Genomic DNA, 21,049 nt, shown 5'->3' with positions numbered 1-21,049 from the left:
GCCAGATAGACTTAACATCGCTCCACAAGTCACACAACCATATACTCTTTTTATGGGGTATGGAGTGGGAGGGCAGCAGAAGGCTCAGAGTGGGACCGACCACGTGTTCACCTCCACATACAGCTACACTTTCAAAGGGCAACCATTTTCTTCTTAATGCTTATCAAGTTCTTGTTCTGAATTCACACTGTGCTAAAAATGATTCTGGTGATTTATTTAATTTTCTCAGCAACTCTGTTCTGGTTTCTACACTTCCTGGCAGACAGATATGCTCCGGGAAGAGAGCCTCCCAGTTGCAACACTATATCCCAATAACACCCTGCATGACCCGGGTTTTCGAAGAAAAGCCCAAGGCAAGATGTGTTAGCCTCTGCCCCAAGTAAAACGAACAAGTCCTCACCCCCAGGAATCTGATAACCAAGAGAAAAGAAAAGATGCCTTTTTTAATAACTTGGGGCAGAATGCCTGGAGATGTAAAGAGTCGGGTTACCTCCAGGTAGCTGGCTAGGTTTCCCCTACAGACTCCCAATGTCAACGCTCAGGGGGTTACTTTCTGACAACCAAATGTGCAGGCCTGGGCATTTCTGAAGGAGGAAGATGGGACATGAGAGAAAGTTTCAGGAAAAGGATTATAGAATGCCCCCCCACCGCCGATCCTCGAACAAGGTATGGCCAAAGATTATTTTCAAGCTGTATTTAATTTTTTTCCCTCTGGTTGCCAAGGGCCTCACCACTTTCAGTGCCTAGTACTTGGCCATTTCAAACACTTATGATACCTCTCTGACCCCTTAGATTCACAGAAAATTCTAAGAGCCCTGAGAAACAGACTGTCCACACCAACCTTGCTGGAGAGTAACAAGATGCTGGCAGAAAAGGCAGGGAGACCTGTTGGTGGAAACAATGATGTCATTAGGAAGGAAGTTTGAGTTTCTAATAGATGGCACATAACAAATTGGTGTGGTATAAATGCAGTTTATGGGGACCATAATGTACTCAATTCATCCCCGTAAATGAAGGTAAAATCGTACCTCACCTGACAGGTTCTAGTTCTTATTTATCATTAGCAGTGATAAATCCCACACAATAATGGGAGTTCCTGGAGACAACTTTACATTTCTGGGTAGCTTCGGTTAGTCACATTCAAACCACAATTTGCTCATCCTTCCAAAAGCAAAGCTTGCTAGGCATTACTAGATTTAAAATTCATTTTTTAGCCTTAAGTGATTTTTGAGAAAGTAATACAAGCACATGGGGGGAAAAAAAAAAATCCAGTAGCACAAAAGGTCTTCTACAAAAAAACTTTCCCGCCTCCCCTGTTCCTCAGTAAAGGCCTTCCCTAGTAGCAAATAATATTACAGGTCTAGAAGTGTAGAAATGTAGAAGTCTAGAATAGTATCACAGTGTCTAGAAGGGTAATCTCCCAGAGATCACCCTTCTAGACACTAAGCACATATTCAGAGATCATTCATACTTTTGAATAACTGGAAACACACTACACTACACTGCACTGCCCTTCATTCTTCTCATTTCACATTGTAACATGGAGATCAGTCCTCATCCATAGAAATAAATCTTCCCCGCTTTTTTTTTTTTAAGATTTTATTTATTTATTTGACAGGCAGAGATTACAAGTAGGCAGAGAGGCAGGCAGAGAGAGGAAAGAGGAAGCAGGCTCCCTGCTGAGCAGAGAGCCCGATGCAGGGCTTGATCCCAGGACCCTGGGATCATGACCCGCGCCGAAGGCAGAGGCTTTAACCCATGAAGCCACCCAGGCACCCCCCCCACTTCTTTTAACAGCTGCATAGTATTCTAGTTTGTGGCTGGACCATAATTAACCAGTTCCCAGCTGACAGGTATTACCGTTATTGTTCCACACTTCTGCTCCCACAATGGGGCAGTAAGTGGTCCTTGGGCTCCATTTCCATTTTCTTTCAGTGCAGCCACTGCCTGATTCAAGTCCCCACCTTCTTCACCTAGATTCAGGAGCCTACCCTGAGAGACAGAACAAACATCTCTGCAGAGCCGTGGTTCTCAGCAAAATGAAATAAAATAAAATCTTCCCTCCATAGGCCCATCTGGAGGGTGCTGCTCTGAGCAGAGTCTGGAAGAATAATAAATCTCTCTTGACACAGGAGCTGGGAGGAGGCTGCCCAAGCCGCAGCGATGGGCTTCTCGGTTTGAGATGTCGACAGGCTATATTGAAAGCAGAGAACGGAGCCATATAAATCTGTAATTGCAACCCCATTCTCACGACGGAATGCTGCCTGCTTGTAGTTGGTTCTCATTACCTGCTTACAACTGTAATTTCTGTGTGGTCTTTTTCCTTCCCTACACTGCAGTTTTCTGGGGATTCAGAGCTGAAGAGTGGTGTTAGGCATTTCTAAAAGGAGAATGGAAAGGTACCAATTATGGAAAAGTGATTTCTCCTTTTGAATTCAACTGCTCTGAACTTCATTGTCCCCCCTTCAGGTGAGACTATCACAACCTGATACAAGCAGAAATTGTTTCAGGGAAAAAGAAATCCCAGCTGCCCATCCCGGGGGCATCAGCTGCTTAGGCTGGATCATAGCTGAAATCAAGCACACCCCAGTTCAAAGCAAACAGACCAGCTCGTCCTCTTCCCAGGCTGCCCAAAGTACATGTCCTAGCCAGAAGTGAGGAGTCTAGTTGTTTTATTGGATTCATTACAATTCATGATGGAGCCCAAACCACGCAGACCAAACAGAGGTAACCCATGGCATTAACAGGATTCACTGCAAAGGTGTCCATCATTCTGCAGAATTCTTTCTCTACAGAGACTTCCACAGCAGTGACCCCCACCACTAAGGATACTGAGATCAGAAAAGCCAGCCTTATCCTGTACCATGCTCACTGCTATGCTCGGGAGAGGCCGTGAGGGCTGTGGATCATAGCTTGTGAGACAAGTCCTAAAACCCCAAAGTGAAGACCCTATGCCCTCTGTTCTTGCCTAGAACCACTATGGAAAGTTACAAAAGTGGCCCCAGTTCTGCAGAGACTGCTGAAAAGGGGACGTGGGCAGTGGTCTTTTGGAGTGCTAGGAAGTTCTGGTTGACTTCTTAGTGCCTTTCAGGCCAAGATTGAGTCCAGGACCAAGTGCCAGGCACCCAGGCAGACCCTACCTGATGCTGTACAGTTCATCAATCCTGGCAGGTGGATCTTAGACCCGGAGAGCCAGTGCCCACTGAACAGAAGCGCTGGTCTCATTGGCTTGCTCTCACCCAGCTCACACTCTCCTTCGGAGCTTGAAGCCACTCCCCCCAGCTTCTGTCTTCAAGTTGCCATTTTCTTTATTTTCTGTGTTTTAATTCCTATATCCTTTACTTTTGAGAGAAAGATTTTTTTCATCTTTGACTCCCCAGCAGTTAATCCTGTACTTGATATATAAGAACTAAAAAATATGTGCCGCATGAATGAGTGAACGAAAAGACAAGGAGTCACTAACTCACTGCGGTGATTTTGATTCCCCAAGAACTCTCTGGGGTCCAGCACTGCGGTGGCTGCTTTCCTTGTCCTCCCGAAAGACAACGCTCAACACAGAGCCACAGTCTCCAAGAAGTGTCTCATAAATTACTCATGTCAGATTCTGAGTTCACCAACACAGCAGTCCATCCACCACAACAAATCACATGCAAAACTGTGCATGCATCTGCAGGCCCTTTCTGCAAGAAGATCCTTTACTTCCCTCAGATTCTGAAAGGGATCCATGGCCCCCCCAAAAGCTCTACATTCACAGACTTAAAGAATCAGAAAACCTGAGACCTGAAAAGGTCTCCTCTGCCCTCCCTGACACCGAGCAGGACGGAGCGGGGCGGGGGCACTGCAGGTGTGAGTTCTGCTGACTAACAAGCATCATTGCTCTGCTTTATGGGAACAGATAAATCACCAGGATTTAAAGAATCCCAGTCCTCAGAACGCTCTTGCGCTTGACAGCAAGCACATTTTTTCTACCAAGTCAACATCTCCAGAAGGAGCAGCCAAGCCCTGTCGAAGAAAAAGAAAAGAGGCTTGGAGCAAGATTAAAGAAATAAATAAAGTACAATCTGCAAGCTGGGAAATCAGGCTCATCCTATCATGGTACTAACCTGCTTGGTTCTGGGAAGGGAGGAGAAGAACAAGGTGATGCCCCTTGTCAGCCCTGATCCCAGATGCTCTGCTTTGAGAAGGGGCCTTTCATCCCAACTCACACAGGGGAATTCAGGGGAGCAGGGTGCTGCCTCTGAGCCTGAAGGAGCCCTCAGCTCTGCGTTTCTGTTCAGAAAAATAGCCCCTGCATGCATCTCCTTCGGCATCATCCAGAAAATATTTCTCATCATAAAAGGCCTGGCTTGAGTACCTGGTTTAGCAAGGCCTTGCCCCACATTGAAACTGGCCCCCGCCCCTGTCCTGCCTATCTCCAGAACAAAATCTCTCTACCTCAGCATTATTTTTTTAAGAGTTTTTTATTAATTTATTTGACAGACAGAGATCACAAGTAAGCAGAGAGGCAGGCAGAGAGAGAGGAGGAAGCAGGCTCCCTGCTGAGCAGAGAGCCCGATGCAGGGCTCGAGCCCAGGACCCTGAGATCATGACCTGAGCCAAAGGCAGAGGCTTTAACCCACTGAGCCACCCAGGCGCTCCTCTACCTCAGCATTACTGACATCCCGGGCCAAATAATTCTTTTTTTTTCTTTCTTTTTTTTTTTAAGATTTTATTTATTTGAGAAAGAGAGAGCACACGGTCAAGCATGAGCAGAGTGAAGGGGCAGAGGGAGAGGGAGAAGCAGGCTTCCCACTGAGCAGGGAGCCCCTTGTGGGGCTCAATCCCAGGACCTGGGATCATGACCTGAGCTGAAGGCAGATGCTTAACTGACTGAGCGGCCCCGGCATGGGACCAGGTAATTCTGTGCTGTGGATGGCTATCCTGGGCATTTAGGCAACATAGCAGCATCCTTTATCAATAAAGCAGCCTTCATTCACAAGATGCTGGGAGCACTTCCTGTCCAACCCCAAGCTGTGACAACCAAAAATGTCTCCAGCCTTTGTCAAAGGTGCCCTAAAGAACAAAACTGCTTGAGAACAGAAGCTCTAAGACCTGCCAACTCTGTCTCAGGGACCACCAGTAGGAAGGAATGTTAGGTGTTACTTAGAGGAAAACTGGATACTTGTCAATAGTTTGGGGAAACACAGTATTAAACAAAGATAAACAGGACCCTTTCTTGGTGGATTTCTCAGAGTCTGAAACAGATCAGGGTGTACCAAGAATCTGAGTGGAAAACATAATACCCAGCATTTCCCCAAAGACACTTGGCTGCACAGTCCTTTTATCTCAGAGCATTTAGGATTAGTATTCCAAGGGATTTACTTTTGGAAACACTCCTGTGAGGCAAAACTGGAAATGTACCTCTGAGGCAGACATGCCTGGAGGAAGGCATGAAGAAGCCAGGAGCAGCCTACGGACACTGAACTTTCCTCAACACAATTTATCTCACAACTCCAGACTTCATCATTAGAGATTAATTTTTTGAGAACCAATTTAGACCTTCAGTCTTCAAAAGTTCCCAAATATTCTGGAAGATACTAACGCGATAAATCACCATTAGCTGACACTTTGCAACCCAGGTAAGGTTGCAAGACTTTCCCCACAGTGACAGATGACTATGTCCGAAGGTCTATGGGGAATGGGAAACCCCAGAGGCACTTGGGCTGGAAAGAGAGTAACAGAGGAAAGAAATAAGGGAAGAGGACACCGAAACGAACCTCTCCTACTTCACCCTTCTGGCCAGGGCTGCCGCTGGGGTAATATTCACATTCACAGCCCACAAGCACAGCCTTCAGAAAGGTCGGACTCAGTGGGAAGGGTGTCTTGTAAGAGGGGTTAGATTTGTGCTCTGTAAAATAGATTTAAAATACTATTATTCTACTAAACAGATTTCCTTGTGATTTCCACACATTTCAGAGATCATAAACATTAAAACTGAGAAGGACCTTGGATTATCTAACCCTATTATTATTATTTTTTTCTTTTTAAGTAGGCTCCACACACAGCATGCAGCCCATGGTGGGGCCTGAACTCACAACCCTAAGATCAAGACCAGAGGCAAGACCAAGAGTCAGACATTTAACCAACTGAGCCACCCAGATTCCCCCTGATCCTATTCTTTTTTTAAACAACAGCTATTTACTCAAAGTCAAATACATAAAACACAAAATTGTAAATATTCTCATTTAGTATGGGCTGGAGTCTCACCCAACCCTTAACCCCTACCTTATCCTCCCTTGAAGAACCTTTTAGAAAGCCCAAGGTCCCCAGCGAACACTGGAAACACTGGAAATTTCACAGGCCAAGGAAAGGGAGGCCTCTTCAAATTATGTGACTTGTCTGGGACCCCAAGACTTCTCAGTAAGAGTCAGGAGAAGAACTGACTCTTAACACTCTCTTCATCTCACCACATGCTGACTAATGTAAGAAAGAGAGAACCAACCCCACAAGAGAACAAGCTGCCTTAGAATGCAGTGATCTCCTTTCTGCAGGTACGCCAGGAGGGACTGGAGGCCACGTGCAAGGTCTGGTGGCCTCACTGGTGTGCGGAGCTAGACATCTGTGTGGTCTCTTCTCAAAGGCTTCCGAGCACTGTCCCCTCCTACCTCACAGGAGTCACAGGATACCCAAGGAAACCCACTCTTAAGAAGCGACGCAGCCCCACACCAAGGGGAGCCCTTGCCCATTCTCCCTGGCCCCCAAGCCATGGCCTTCTGATGGAAGCAGGCCAGCTGACATGAACAGTGTGTGCGGTGTGAGTGAGCGATGGTGTACCACCAGGTAACACACCCCTAAGCCAAGTCAACAACTCCAGGCTCAGTGCGTGTAAGGCAGAAATAGGACAATGACTGTCAGTCACAGGAAATATCATCAGGGAGGTTTAAACTAATAAAGCTGCCTCAGAACTCGTAATAAAAATGATCCAAGAACAAGATGGCAGCCACTGCTCCAGATTACCGAGCTGTGGAAGGGTAGCTCAGCCCGAATGTGCTTCGGAGTGTTTTTATGGGCACTCATGCAGGCCGAGACACACAAGCACCCTGTCCACCTGAAGAAACACCACCAGCAGTGCGTCTCCTTCACCTGAGGTTAGGAGACCCCACTCTGCAAAGCTGGCAGTGGAAGGAGGCAGACCCAGGGAAGAGAAGCAGGAAGATCTGCCCCGAGACCAAAGACCAGGCCCACTATATGTGCCCAGACCAGGCCTGAGGGTCGGCAAAAGGAAATGGGGGCCCCAGATGAACTCTACCAATCATCTGCTGTTGCCTTCTGGAAGATAGGAAAGGAATCCTGATACTGGGTGATCAGCGAGCGAAAGTGACATAGCCAAATGTCCTTAGTTGTTATGGCTTTTAGGACTGTTTTTTGGTTCACTCTGTGTGTTTGTCTTCTTTTTTCCATGGTGTGTGTGTGTGTGTGTGTGTGTGTGTGTGTGTGTGTGCATGTTTTCTCCTAACACAAGCTAGTGGGTGACTCAAAGCCCCTCCTCTGAAAGGACCACAATACAGCCAACCCCACGTCATGCACTCCCTCTCTGGGAGCCTCAGAGAGGGCTCCTGGTAAGGGCCTCTGAAATGTCAAGTTCTGGGTCACACGTACCACATACAAACAGGTGACATTCTGTGGGGTAGGCAGCTGTGGTGAAGGGGACAAGTCCCCTCTCCCAGCCTCACAAGGGTTTCAAACTCCAGCTCTTCCACTTAGCAGCTGTGTGATATAAGCAAGCTACTTAACATCTCTGGGTTTCAGCTGACTTACAGTTGACTACTGGGAGATCCCATGACATCTAAACATGCATATGAGCTCTGGAAACTTCTACAGATGTTAGGTGTCAGGACTATAGCTGAACCTGCCTATAGAGTTTCCTACTACCTATAATCTCCAGGGACACTCATTTTCTGTGCAGAACACATCTATGTTTGTACGACAGTGTTCTCCATTTATTACTACTAGTACTAGTGTGTATAGCTAATAAAGCTGCATACCATCTCTCACAGCAATGCCACTGCTGCCTGATACTAGAGGGTATTTTGTTGAGCAGTGCTGGCAACAGTACTAATCACAATATTCTCTAGCTTGTGCCCACCTGTTGCTATTCTCTCCCTAAGAAGACACTGATCTCCTGAACATAGATCCTATCTGACGCTTCCATGTACCCTATAAGATGAATATCATCTGACAGGCTCTCAGTAAATGTGTGACTGACAAAAGTCACAGGGAACTCCTGGAGGACACCACCTGGCTGGCTGTGGGCCTGGTCCCTGGAAGGGAATTAGTCCGAGAGCCTCCCTTCAGCATATACTGGCCGACAGTCCTCATCTCCCATCCCACCTGGAGAGCCAGGTCCAAGCCTATTACCCCACAAAAGGAAAACGGGCTTTTGGATCAGAAGCCCCTCCAGATCCAAAGAGGAAAAAGAAGCAGACCTGGCCATCTCATTGAACTATCTGGTCCATCTGGAAACCAGAGAAGCTCACCAGGGCCCCTGACCCTATGTGGCATGGGCGCGCATGTCATTCATGTTTGGGCAAAACCGAGCACGGACAGGTTCAGGGTTAAGGGTGAGAGAGCTGAGGGTCGTGCCCAAAGTTATTAATGCTTCCCTCTCTACCTCTTTCTTGTTGCCTTGTCAACTCAGGGTGACCTCCACAAGTCACAGCCCGAGAGGGCACTGATTATTATAATAATGATCGTACTGGTGTGTGTGCTCACAGATGCTGCTGGACCTGTGACATGCTGCTTCTCTTGCGTCTATAATTCAGTGACTCCAGCCGAAAGTACTCCTGTTATCAAATTATGCTCGGCTTTTTCTCCCCTCTGCCTCTGTACTCAGGGCAACCCTTTCCCATGTGCCACGACACAGCCAGTTTTTTGTACCTCCCTCACCCCATCCCACCACCCGCCTCCCTTCTCCTTCCCACACGCAAACTAGCAATGTGCATAAGGTTAACATGCCCGCCAAGCCTCCCGCTGACGAATGACAGGTTAATGATGTGCACATCTCCTAATAAGCATGTTAGTCAGCACTTACACCGCCTTCGTCAACTGGCACAGGGTAGTGCAGGGTGAAGCTTTTGTGAGTGGGAAAGACAAGGCGTGCAAAGGGCCTCCCCTTCTATCTTCTCTAATCAGAGACACCCGGGAGGCAAAAGCTGCTCAGGAACATGACAACCAGCAGCAGGGGTCACTGTGCCCCCGCAGGAAAGGAGAAGGCAGCCGACCAGAAGGAAGGATCAACATCTCAGGGGTTGACTGATCCCGAGGCAAGGGAGAAGCCATTTCCAAGATCCCCAAATGCCTTTCTGAGACAGCAACTGGACACCGCAGGAGCCGGCAGCCACCCCACGCCCTCGGGGGTGCTCTCCTGGATTGACAGTATCACTTAGGAGGGCTCTTAACATTCTCCTTCTCTCAGATGTTTTTATGTGCTCCTTGATGCACATTCTCCCAGCTTTTTCAGCTGTGTGTGTCTCCTCGGACTGCTTAGACAACAGACGCCGGACCCCCCCTCCACTTCTATCACTGAGAATTTCTGAATATGAGAACATATTAAGTATAATAGTGCCAGAAGGCTGCTCTACGAAATGACCACAACTTGGTGGCTTAAAAACACCAATTTCTTTTCTTTTCCTTTCTTTCTTTCTTTCTTTCTTTCTTTCTTTTTTTGGAGAGGGGAAGGGCAGAGGGAGAAATAGAACCTCAAGCAGGCCCCACACCAAGCATGGAGCCCAAGGTGGGACCCGATCTCACAACCCTGAGATCATGACCTGAGCCAAAACCAAGAGTCAGATGCTTAACTAACTGGGTCATCTAGGCACCAACCTCCCAATTTATTTTCTTACAGTTCTTAAAGTCAGAGGTCAAAAATGGGTCATACTGAATGAAAGTAAAGGTGCCAGCCAGGCTTCTAGAGGGTCCAGGGGAGAATCTGAGTCCTTGCCTGTTTAAACTTCCGGAGGTCGGCAACATTCTTTAGCCAGTGACCCCTTCCTCAAATCACTCCAACCTTTAGCTTCCACTGTCCTGTCTCCTACTTCTCCCCTGTTATAAGGATCCCGTGATGGTGTCCAGCCCACCCAGATAATCCCATATAATCTCCCCATCTCAAGACCCTTCACTAAATCAGCTCTGCAAAGTTCCTTCTGCCACGTAGGATAACATAAACATCTTCCAAAGATGAGGATGTGACCCTGGGGGGCCGAGGGCTGGCCCACCACAGTGAGAGTACCTTAAATGGGTCACAGCTATAAAACAGGGTCACCGTGAAGCCAAGTGGAAAAGATACTGTAAAAACACTCAACAGGGAGCCTGGCGTATCGGTTGGGGATGACTGGTCAGCATCCCAGTCACCAAACACAGGGAACTCATGGGACAGGTCTGAACACCCATTGCTGACCAGGAGCTCAGATGCAGATTATCTCCCTGTATGCTCACTGCCTGCTGCGAGATGTATGTGATTGGCCCTCTTTCGAGGATGAGAAAATAGGCTCAAGAGTATGTGGCTTTGTCTCGAGAGTATGTGGCTTTGTCTAAGCTCACAACAAGTTGACAAAGGGCCAAGCTAAGGTTAAGTTCCAGATTGATCTGAATTGGCAAATAAAAAATGTTCAAGTGGCACTGTTACCCAGCCCATTATATTACCAAATCAGGCTCCCTACCCCCACTGGTGATCCTGATTTCATATAGAGGGAGCGGGGCCTGGAGAGACAGCTCACCCTTGAACAGCATGGGAATGCCAATGCCTTGTGCAGCCAAAACTCTGCATTTAAGTTTTTATTCCCCCCAAAACTACTAACAGTCTACTGTTAATCAGGAACCTTATGGATAATTTAGTCAATTAACACATACTTTGTATGCTGTATCTACTATACACTGTACTCTTACAATACAGTAAGCTAGAGGAAAGAAGATGTTCTTAAGGAAATCATAAGGGAAAGGAAATGTGTCTATAGCACTATACTGTACTTGCTGGGGGGAGGGGGGGTAACGCATGTAAGTGGACCCACGCAGTATAAACCTACACTGTTCAACCATCAACTGTGTGTGTGTTTTTCACAAGCTAACCATGTTCATTTGGATGCTTGGGCAAGTTTATAAAACAGAAGCCTAATCCACCCCCAAAATAATAACAGTATACTCTCTGCAGTCATAGTCAACTCTCATCCCTTTCAAACACACACACCCACACCCACAGACACCCACAGACACACACAGACACACACACACAATCAGACAATTTCTAACAGCAGCACTATCGACATTTGGGACCAGATAACTCTCCGTGATGTTATCCAGTGCATCACAGGATAGGTGACGGCCTCCCTGGGCCTCCACCCACTAGATACCAGGAGCGCCCTCCCCAGCCCCAGGGCTCCCAGGAGGAGGGCAGGGCCGCAGACACCTGCAAGCCCAGGGCTCCACTGAGGCCTGGCCGTGTGCAGTGAGTCAAAGTCTCTGCTCCCTGGTACCCCCATTTCTCTCCCTCACTCTGTGAGCATCTCCATGTCTCCCTCCCTCTAGGCTTTTCTTTGTGTCTCCAGTGCCATATAACATGAAGGAACTAATCAAGGCTTTGTGAGGCTTTTTTTTCTTTTTTTCCCCCACTGCAGAGTAAGCCCAGGTACTTTTATTTTGATTAAAGCTGATACCTTCAGTGAAGACAGTACAGAAAAGTTCTCTGAGTCCTGAGATATAAGATTATTACTATTTCGCCTGACCCAGGTTCTCGGAGAAGGATGAGCTGATACAGCGATCTTAGGTAAAGAACCAAATACAGGCTGGTTCTCAGAGGCAGGCATGGTGCCTGTTTGAATTCTGGACTGTCCTTTATGAAAAGATAAAAAGACAACCTTCCGTGCAAACTATATTTGATGTAATTATTTGGCAAGGATGTCCTACACAGAGCGGCCACTTAATTCCATTTCAAATTAATCTTATTTCACTAGCAGAGTGTGACCTGAAAAAGAAAATGTTTTAAAAAGCCAACAACAAAAATACCCAAATATTAAGCATAAATGTCTTGTCCCATTTTCAATAGGCAAATGCAATTGACTTTCAGATGAGGGTTTCATGCCAACTCTAACTACCCTTGCAACGTCTTGGCAACATTCAGGCTGGCCTAGCAGAAAGAACCCAAAACAGACCTAAGAATTTCCCAGCCCAGGGGAGTGCCAGAGAAGTCCACGGAGTGTTAAAAGGGCACTCCATGGCATACAGGAGACCTGAGAAAACCATGCAGAGCTCACTCCCTCCAGAAAACCTCCCCCCGCCACTATGGACTCCTACCAACCCTCTCTTTACATGCCTTGGTGCAACCGCAGGCCCCTCACAGCCAGGTAGATCCTGGCCTTATACCCCCTACCTGGCCCCCAGCTCTGTCCCCAAATCCTCAGCACCTATGAGACTTTGCTGAGCTACTTGTTTATGTATCTGTCTCCCAGTCAGACTGGAATCTTCCAGAGCCAAGTACTAGGTTCGCTAACTCCAGGACCTTTAGCACTTGACACCAGCAAGTGTTCAATATCTGCTTATTTAATGAAAGAAAAGGCGAGAAGGGCAGGAGGGGAAGTGCTACATTATCATGCACTTGCCGGGGTCAGAAGCAACGACTCAGCTCTGCTTTCAGCTTCTTGCTATTCAGGGGAGCACACCTTGTCTCCAAGCTAAGTGAGAATTCTTGGCTTCAGGGCTGCGTCTTTTCATCTCTGGAAGCCCATCCTGCTCCCACGGTACTAGTCCGGCACTGGAAACAGAAACTCCAGAGCCCTTCTGTCCAGAAGACAGCAGCACCAAGAGGGAGGCAGTCTAAATGCCATGCCCAAGGCCAAGGCAGCCCTGCAGGCAGTCATTGTGTCTTTACAGAACTGGTCCCAGGGGCACTGGGACTGCATCTCCTCATTGACCACTGGCTTGCTAGGTCATGATTCTACAAGCTGAACATTTCTGTGCACCCCCCACCCCCGATCAGTACATGCCCACATCAAGTACCGAGGGAGGCCTCATCACGGACTCAGTGTCTGTCTGCCTGAAGCTCAGTGGCAGTCTTGCAGAATCCACTGACTTACATGCATCTTTGTATTCCTAACACCTAATCAAGGCCTCAAGCTTTGTGCTAGCCACTTTCAACACATTCTCATTTATTCCTCAGTGATGGAGGAGCTCTCGCTATCCCCATTTTACAGATGGAGAAACTGAGACTCAGAGAGTTTTAGTGTATGCTCAAGGCCACAGCTAAACAAATAGCAAATCACAGATCAAGACCCAGGCTTTCAGCTCTAAATCCTACGTTGCGTCCAAGGCACCATACTTCATCTCCAGAGCGGACACTCAATAAATGCTCATTGAGTTGAACCAAACACCCAGAACACTCTGAAACTGATGGAAACACACAGACCAGGCTCCTCATAGCTTACTGCTGCTTGTTAAAATTATTCTTGGCTAACAAGAAATAATTAGAGTCTCTGGAGTACAGTCCACTAGAAATATGTCCTTGGGAATTAGGACATAAAACAAGCCTAAATAGGAATGTCTCTGCTGGCTGGTGAAGTTCGTAAAATCAAACAATTGCCATGCTCAGAGGGATGCTGGAGATCATGTAGTTCCTGTCGATGCTGCACAGAGAAGCCAACTCAGGCGCAGATGGACAATGACTTGTTCAAGGTCACCCATCAAGCTGCAGCCATGACAGGACCAGAATCCATGATTGTCCCTCCTTGCTCCCTCTGCATCCCAGGATCCCGAGTCTGAATGCCTGGCTGCTATTTCTCACTGCCCACAGCCTTTAACCCAGGCTCGCAGAGGGACTGCTGGCCAAATCCCCCTTCCTTGTCAGGTAATTGGGACTCAAGGCCACAGACAGAAGCTGCCACATCATCTCAGCATTTAATCACCCGCAAAAGCTATTTCCCGCCTCGTTTGCTCCACTGCCAGAAATATTATCCTTAAATAATCAATACACGGCAGACACCCCGCGAGGGACAACACCGTCTTCCTTTTTCCTGGGGAAATGTTAAAATCAGCACAGGCTACAGAAAGAGACAGGGAGGCTGCTCAGCCTCTGAGACATGGGGGTTAACAACACAGCCTCGCAAAATCAAGTCATAAACTCCAGGGAGCCTTGAGGACCAGGAGAGCCTTCTTCCTGCTGGCACGGGAAGAGTCGGGACCATCCGTTCAGTCCAAAGTAAAGGTGGCTCTCCCACCGAGAGCTGTGAGCACAGGGGCAGCAAAAGGGTTAGCAGAGGGGCTGGTGGGAGGGAGGGGTGGTCTGTGAGGGCCAATTATTCATGGAGTTTCTGCTTTACTGGGAGGCACAGATCCCACCTTCTCCCAAAAGGGATGGGAACTGGCTTACGAAATTAAACACTACATAGAATATTATCTTTTATAAGGTCAAACTTAAAACTATAATCAAAAAACCATTCAAAAGGAGCAGAGAACAGGCATTTCCAGTTCTTGCAGACACTCAGATCATTGAGAGATGGAGGAAATCAGCATGGTCTGGTTTGTGTGCCGTGAGCTGAGGCCTGCAGTTTGAGCAGCTCTTCTCACTCATTTCTCAAATCTGTCTCAATATGCCCATGTGGAAAATGAGGAACCTGAGCTCAGAGGGTGAAAGACCTTGACCGGCAACACGCAGCTAGTGTCTAGCTCCCAGATCTGAGTTCCTACTCTGCAGACCCCGCACTGTGTCAGCTGGAATGATGCACTGGTAAATGTTTAAACACCGGCTCGCCGAAAGAAAAAATAAAAGAGCCCTGATTTATGGCATTCACTAATTTCCATAGTGTAAATATTGTCATCACGGCCAATTTCAAGCAACTCATGTGCATTACTCAGTTCAAAAAATTCCTAAAAATGTATCAGTCAATCCTCAAAGTCACTAGCATCAGCACACCACTGCTGGGAGGGACAGGAGGTCTCTCCGCGCACTGCCTGCCTGCCCGGAGCTCACAGCCCGGTGATGCCCTGTGAGAGAATGGCATGCTGGGATGAAGGGCCAGGCCTCAGTGGTCCTAAGGGATCTGACCCCCCGCCAGCCACCTCTCCAGGCTCCTGACCTCCTCCGGAAGCCTCAGGGCTCACACCTATGCTGTTCCACTGCCTAGACATCTATTCCTTCATTTCTCATCCTAAACATTGCTTCTCTAGGGAAGTCTTCTCTGAGGTTAGGTTTCTCCGTAAAACACTCTCACAACATCAAGACTCCAACTACAATAACTCAGTGTTATGTGATGTGTCCATCCTCTGTCCAGGGATTCCTGGGACCTTTTACAGGGTCGGGGGTCAAGCAGCTATCCCATGAGGCAAACCTCCCTACTTTTGCATGCACAGGCCTCCCATTTCTCCTGTGAGGTATACCTATACTTAATTGCATCACAAGGAATCTGAGGGACAGGAAATCTTGGAAGAGGAAGGCAGGTCGTCTGACAAACCTCCCACTTGAATATACACAGGATCCCAAGATAGTGCTAAATGTCAATTCCAGTTCAGTAGGTCAGGGGTGGTACCTGCGATTCTGAATTTCTGTTAAGCTCCCAGGTGATGCTGATGCTGCTGAGCTTTGGACCACATGGTGAGTAGCAAAGCTCTCCCAGATCTGCACTGTCCAGTATGATGCCCATCCAAGTACTGTGGCTACTGACCACTTGGCTCATGGCCAGGCCCAAGTTAGACGGGCTGCAGGTACAAAGTCTGCACCAGATTTCAAAGGCTTAGTAGGGAAAAAAGATACCAAATACATTTGGGGGGCACCTGGGTGGTTCAGTCAGTTAAACATCTGCCTTCAGCTCAGGTCATGATCCCCAGTGTCCTGGGATCAAGTCCCACATTGGGTTCCCTGCTCAGCAAGGAGTCTGCTTTTCCCTCTCCCTCTGCCCCCTTCCTTCATATGGGTTCTCTCTCTCACTCTAACAAATAAAATCTTCTAAAAATTTTTTTAAAAAGAGATAACAATATTTTGAATATAGTAGGTTAAATAAAATAAATCATGAAAAATAATTTAATGGGTTTGGGGGTTTTTTGTTTTTTGTTTTACTTTTTAAAATATGGTTATTACTAGGAAATTTTCAATTTCCTATGGAGCTCATGTTACATTTTTACGGAACAGTGCTGTCACAGATCTTCCCATGAAACACAGTAAACCCCACAAAGCAGCATCCCCACAGAGTCCCATGGAACTGTACCGCAGCCTCATCATAGGAGTCCCTGCTCTTCTTATGTACAATGAGGACCCACACTCAACTCTGAAAACGCTGAGTTCATCAAAATCAAATAGATTCCTTCTCTAGCAGATTTCTCAGAACCTTTCTCTAGCTCCTGCCCCTTGTGAACTTCCCACAAAGGCTACAGTGTAGTTGGGGTTTCTCAAACTGCTTTGACCTCTCTACGGCAGCAAACTATTCCAGACTCACTTTTCAGGCAAATTCCCATGTCCCATCCCAAGCTCACCACATTGGAGTTTCTGGGGGTGGGGTCCAGGAATCTAATTTAATGATCAGATGATTATGATGAAGTTTCCTTGGAGCCACTTAAAAGGATCTTTGACTGCTGCTTAAATACCCCTCATAACAAGGAGCTCATCACCTCTCAAGGCAGCCTGTTTCACTACTCGGCAGATAACTCTATTGTAACAGCTATTACCCACTGGTGATATTGTATCACTAGCATCATTACCCTAAATGGTCCCCAAAAGAAAAGTCATCTGACCAAACTTACAAGATCATATAAACTTATAATATCATAACTTATAAGATCAAGTCAGGACTGAGAGCTTGCCAAGCCAAATTCTTCCTTCTACAGCTAAGGAGCTAAGACACGCAGAACGGGAAATCGTGCTCAAGGTCACACATGCAGACAGAAGTAGACATGAGACTCCAAGTAAGTGCTCACCCCCGAGAACCCTGCCTCAGACCTTGGCAGCAAAATGCCCCTGTGACTCTGACCAGACTTCCTAGACGCCCCTCCCCCCAGAGGCCAGGTGCCAGGTCCTGGTGGGCAATCCATTAGTTCCAACAAGACTTCCTGAAGACCCCTCCCACCCTCTCTAAGTACCAGAATGAGACCCCGGTTATGCCTGCCATCCTCTTCCATGTGACACTGAATCTTACACCTGGGCCCCCAGCTCCCAGCAGGCATCTCACCCACCCGGGCACATTCCCAGAGCTAGGACAGAAGCTGATTTCGCCCCAAGGGGTGGTGGGAATGTCCACTGCAGCATACCAAATACCTGACCAGATACTTATGTCCTAAAACTCTCCCAAAAACGGAAACAGCCAGAAGCGCCCCTCTGGACACGGTGCCTGAAGCAGCCTCCACACCCAAACTCTGTGAATTGGCCTCACCCTGGCTTTCCCTCCGGCTGTAAGCTAACAGAAGCCCAACACACAGCCGTCTAGAAGCTCCCTGGGGGTGCCTCATCTCTCCCTCTCTGCGTTCTCCCTGGGGAGCTGTGAGGAGCCCACCATCTGGATTCCCTCACACATAGATCTTTTCCTTACGTGCAAGAGAACTGGTGGTTCTCTGACCCTTCCTTCTGACTCTCGTGAACACAGCGGAGACCGGAGGTTTGAGAGACAGAGGGCCAGGCCAGGAGACACGGCAGTGGGGAAAGAACAGAGTGAGGCCTGATGTCGACCGATGCAGGAGGGTGCTCAAGGGTGGAGCTGCTCTCCGCAGCCATTCGGATTCCATCCCCATAGGGAGGAGGACTCCGTGAGCTGCCCTTGCCCCAGAACCTCCTTCCATGCCCAGGCCTTTACACGCTTGTCCACACGCTCTGTGCTCTCACAGTGTGCCTCCGACGTCAGGTCACTCCAGTGTCGCTCAGGAGGAGGAGGGCCTCCAATTAGGCAGAGAAGCAGATGCTTCTTGCATAGAAAATTGGACTGGAGGGAGCAAGGGGTGACTCGAGAAGCTCCTGCGCAGCAAATTCCCCACCAGGAGAAGCTCAACAAGCATTGAATGACTAATAAGCACCACAGAGAACAAAACTTCACCATTGCCTTCAAGCACCTCAGCGGCTTATTATAGGTGCTCTGTGTGGTGGCCATGGATACCACACTGTCGAGGAAAACAAAAAATCAGATTAGCAGAAGGATTTCTTTTTTCCTTTCCTGTGTATCAAGACTTCCTCTCCTCCATCCACTTCTCCTGGCCCCATCTCGAGCACGACCTCTCATCAAATATTCCTTGCATTATAGAACGCAATTGACAGATAGAAAAAGTAGGGCTCTGGTTTTTTCTCTTTTTTTAATCTAACAAATTCTCAGATTTCTCCAAAGGATGCCTGTTCACCACCTCCTCACTACTGAATGCCAATTGACATGCCTACTTATCTCCTCCGGAAGGAGGGAGAGTGCCTACACCAAATGATTCTCAAACTTTGGTGCACATAAAAATCACCTGAAAGCTCATGAAACAGCAGATTCCTGGTGCCTTCCCTACACGTCTGATTCTGCACATCTGCTCTAGAGCTCAGGAAGCCATTCTGGTACCAAGTCAGGCACACTGTGAAAAGCTCTGCTCCAACAGTTTTAGGTGATCAGGTCACAAGAACTTACTTAGAGGTTCCTTTTCAGAAGATAGGTGACTCGACTGTTCATTCTGCTTTATCCAGTTAAAGCCCTGGGTTCTCCTTCCCTGCATCTGTCCTGCCCTGGACCGCCTTGAGCTTTGATGCCACTTTACCTGCAGTAAAGGAATTTAGCGAGTGGCACCTACTGGCCATCGTCAATAGTACAGCCAAGCTCTAAAAGACCTGTAAATCAGGAAGATTCAAAGGAAAGTGGGAAGGGCCACAGTTCTAAAGAAAGGGGGACACTAAGATTTCAGAGCAGAACCTAAGGGCTTGCCACAGTCAAGTCCTCTAGAGTCAGCCTTACAAAAAGGTATTATTTCTACAGGCCTGGGAGCTAGTTGCACCTACATCTTAAAGTGAAATTTTTTTTAGCATATAGGCTAGAGATCCCAGGGCTCCTTAGAGCTTTTCATTTAATCATTGCTTCAGGAAGCAGACCTCACCAACTTTCTTGGGAGGGTCATTTCCTCAGCTGCTCCAGCATAGAGTACATATACCAACACTGACCACTAACTCAACAAGTAGTCGCTGATCATCTTCTCTATGGAAATCATGGGCTGTATCAGAACAAGTCACAGAACCAGCTCTTGGAAGGCATACACTCGAGGTGGGAAAATAAGACCCTGAGAATCAGAACCACATTTTATGGGGGTGAGGCGGATTGGACATGAAGCTATCCACCAAAAAAAAAAAAAAAAAAAAAAAAAAAAAACACCTGGAGGAATGTGAACTCAAAGAATGGCCACTTTCCCATCCTTCCTCTAAAACCCCTTAAAACCAGAAATCTGACATCTGTTACCTAAGTAATAATGAGTCTTACCCACCATAATGGAGTACAAGTAATATTTATGTTAAATTAAACCCATAGGCAGTTATGGTGGAGAAAATGATGGAAGAATATGTCACAGAAAGCCACTATGGACATCTGGGGAGGGGAGAGGAAGGAAGTATCATTCAAGTTATAATGCAGAGTTAATGCTCTTTGTGTATTCTGGCCCCACATCTCCTTGAGCTCAGGGGATAACATTTGCTCCTCCTTCCACTTACAACTTCCCCAAATCCTGTCTTTGTCATTGTTCTAACACCAGCAGCAAGAGAAAGCCAAGGTGAAGGCCCAGCTTGCCGCTAGGTTGGAAACCAGACTCCCCCAATCGCCAGCAGTCTGAAGGACCCTGCCTTTAACAAGTCATCCATCCAACTTTATCTACCTATTGCATGCCCAGCACTGTGTCTGTGCCTAAGATGCAAGACAAAACTCCTACCTCTCCCACAGAGCCTACACAGGACACAGACAAGCCAGCCCTGTGAATGCAATGTAGTAGGAGAAAGGTATGCAAGGATGCCCACAAGGTCCGCCAGCACTTCCCACAGTGCTCCTCACTCAATGCAGGGAAGTCAGGATGGGGCTCCAGCACCGGGACAACGAAGCAAATATCCACCAGATCTGGTGAAGTCTTCCACCCCACCAGTTTTCTGTGACCCACCTTCTCCACTGCTCTCATGGACATCAGCCTAACCCTCCTGGTTCTCTCCAGCCTGACTTTATAGCTTTAGTGGGTCTTCCCCAGACTTTGTCTCACTCTCCTCTCTCCCATGTGGACTTTCTCCTGGGTCATTTCTCCTGAAAGCAGCAGGATAATGCCAACATCAAAAAGAAGAGCTGCTTCCAGATACTCCAGAAGATAAGGACTACTCCAGGAAACAAAGCAAATCGCCACCATCCCTGGCTCCAAAATGCAAGCTGGTGGCTGTGGATACCAGGATGTCCCCCACCCTGGGCCTAAATGAGGTTGCACATACAGTGGCTGAAAGCCCAAACTCTGCCACCAGACTCCCTGGTGACAACCTGAGCTCTGACATTGACTAGCTTGGTGACCTTAGACAAAAGAAATACTTCTCAGGGGCTTGGTCTCCTCATGTGTGAAACAAGGACCTGACTCACTATGTTACTATGAAAATTAAATGGCAATATTTATAATGCACTTCAAATTATACCTGAAACAGAGTAAGAGCCTTGGAAATTTTTGTTCAATAAAATAATTTCTTCTTTCTTCCCATGAAACAGCATATATGAAGGTCATTTAGAGTGTGCGGCAAGTCAGGTCAGAGTTCCCACCCTATGTCAATATTACTGACACACTGCCCACCACATGCAGAGGGCCAGGTAGAGGAGGGAACCAACTCGACTGCCTGCCTACTGCAGACCAGCCACAGTTGTGAGTATTTTCACATGTATTATACATCACTTAATCTCTCAGCAATTCTGGGATGTCAAAATCTTTATCTCTAATTTATTGATAAGGAAACAGAGCTGCAAAAATTCTTCTGACCTGGTTAGAAACTAGAGACCATCTCCATGACTATAAAGCTTTGGAACGGTCCATAAACCTCTTAAATTCTTCATTTGTCTGTTTCTACAGAAAGATCAGGAAT

At 47.4% G+C, this 21,049-nt stretch overlaps 1 protein-coding gene across 3 annotated transcripts in view; it reads right to left on the bottom strand.

Annotated features, from left to right (window-relative positions):
* SORCS3 (sortilin related VPS10 domain containing receptor 3) overlaps positions 1-21,049 on the bottom strand; it is a 593,475-nt gene that overhangs the window by 467,060 nt on the left and 105,366 nt on the right. Inside the window, exon 2 of one of the 3 annotated variants that reach the window (XM_032313390.1) lies at positions 842-885. The exons of the other annotated variants lie outside the window; for them this stretch is intronic. Coding sequence (XP_032169281.1) covers positions 842-885 — 44 coding nt within the window. The remainder of the gene's footprint in view (positions 1-841; positions 886-21,049) is intronic. 3 annotated transcript variants of the gene reach the window in all.

This window comes from Mustela erminea, chromosome 14, assembly GCF_009829155.1.
Source record: "Mustela erminea isolate mMusErm1 chromosome 14, mMusErm1.Pri, whole genome shotgun sequence".
Taxonomy (NCBI): domain Eukaryota; kingdom Metazoa; phylum Chordata; class Mammalia; order Carnivora; family Mustelidae; genus Mustela; species Mustela erminea.
This window is presented reverse-complemented; position numbering and strand designations above follow the sequence as displayed.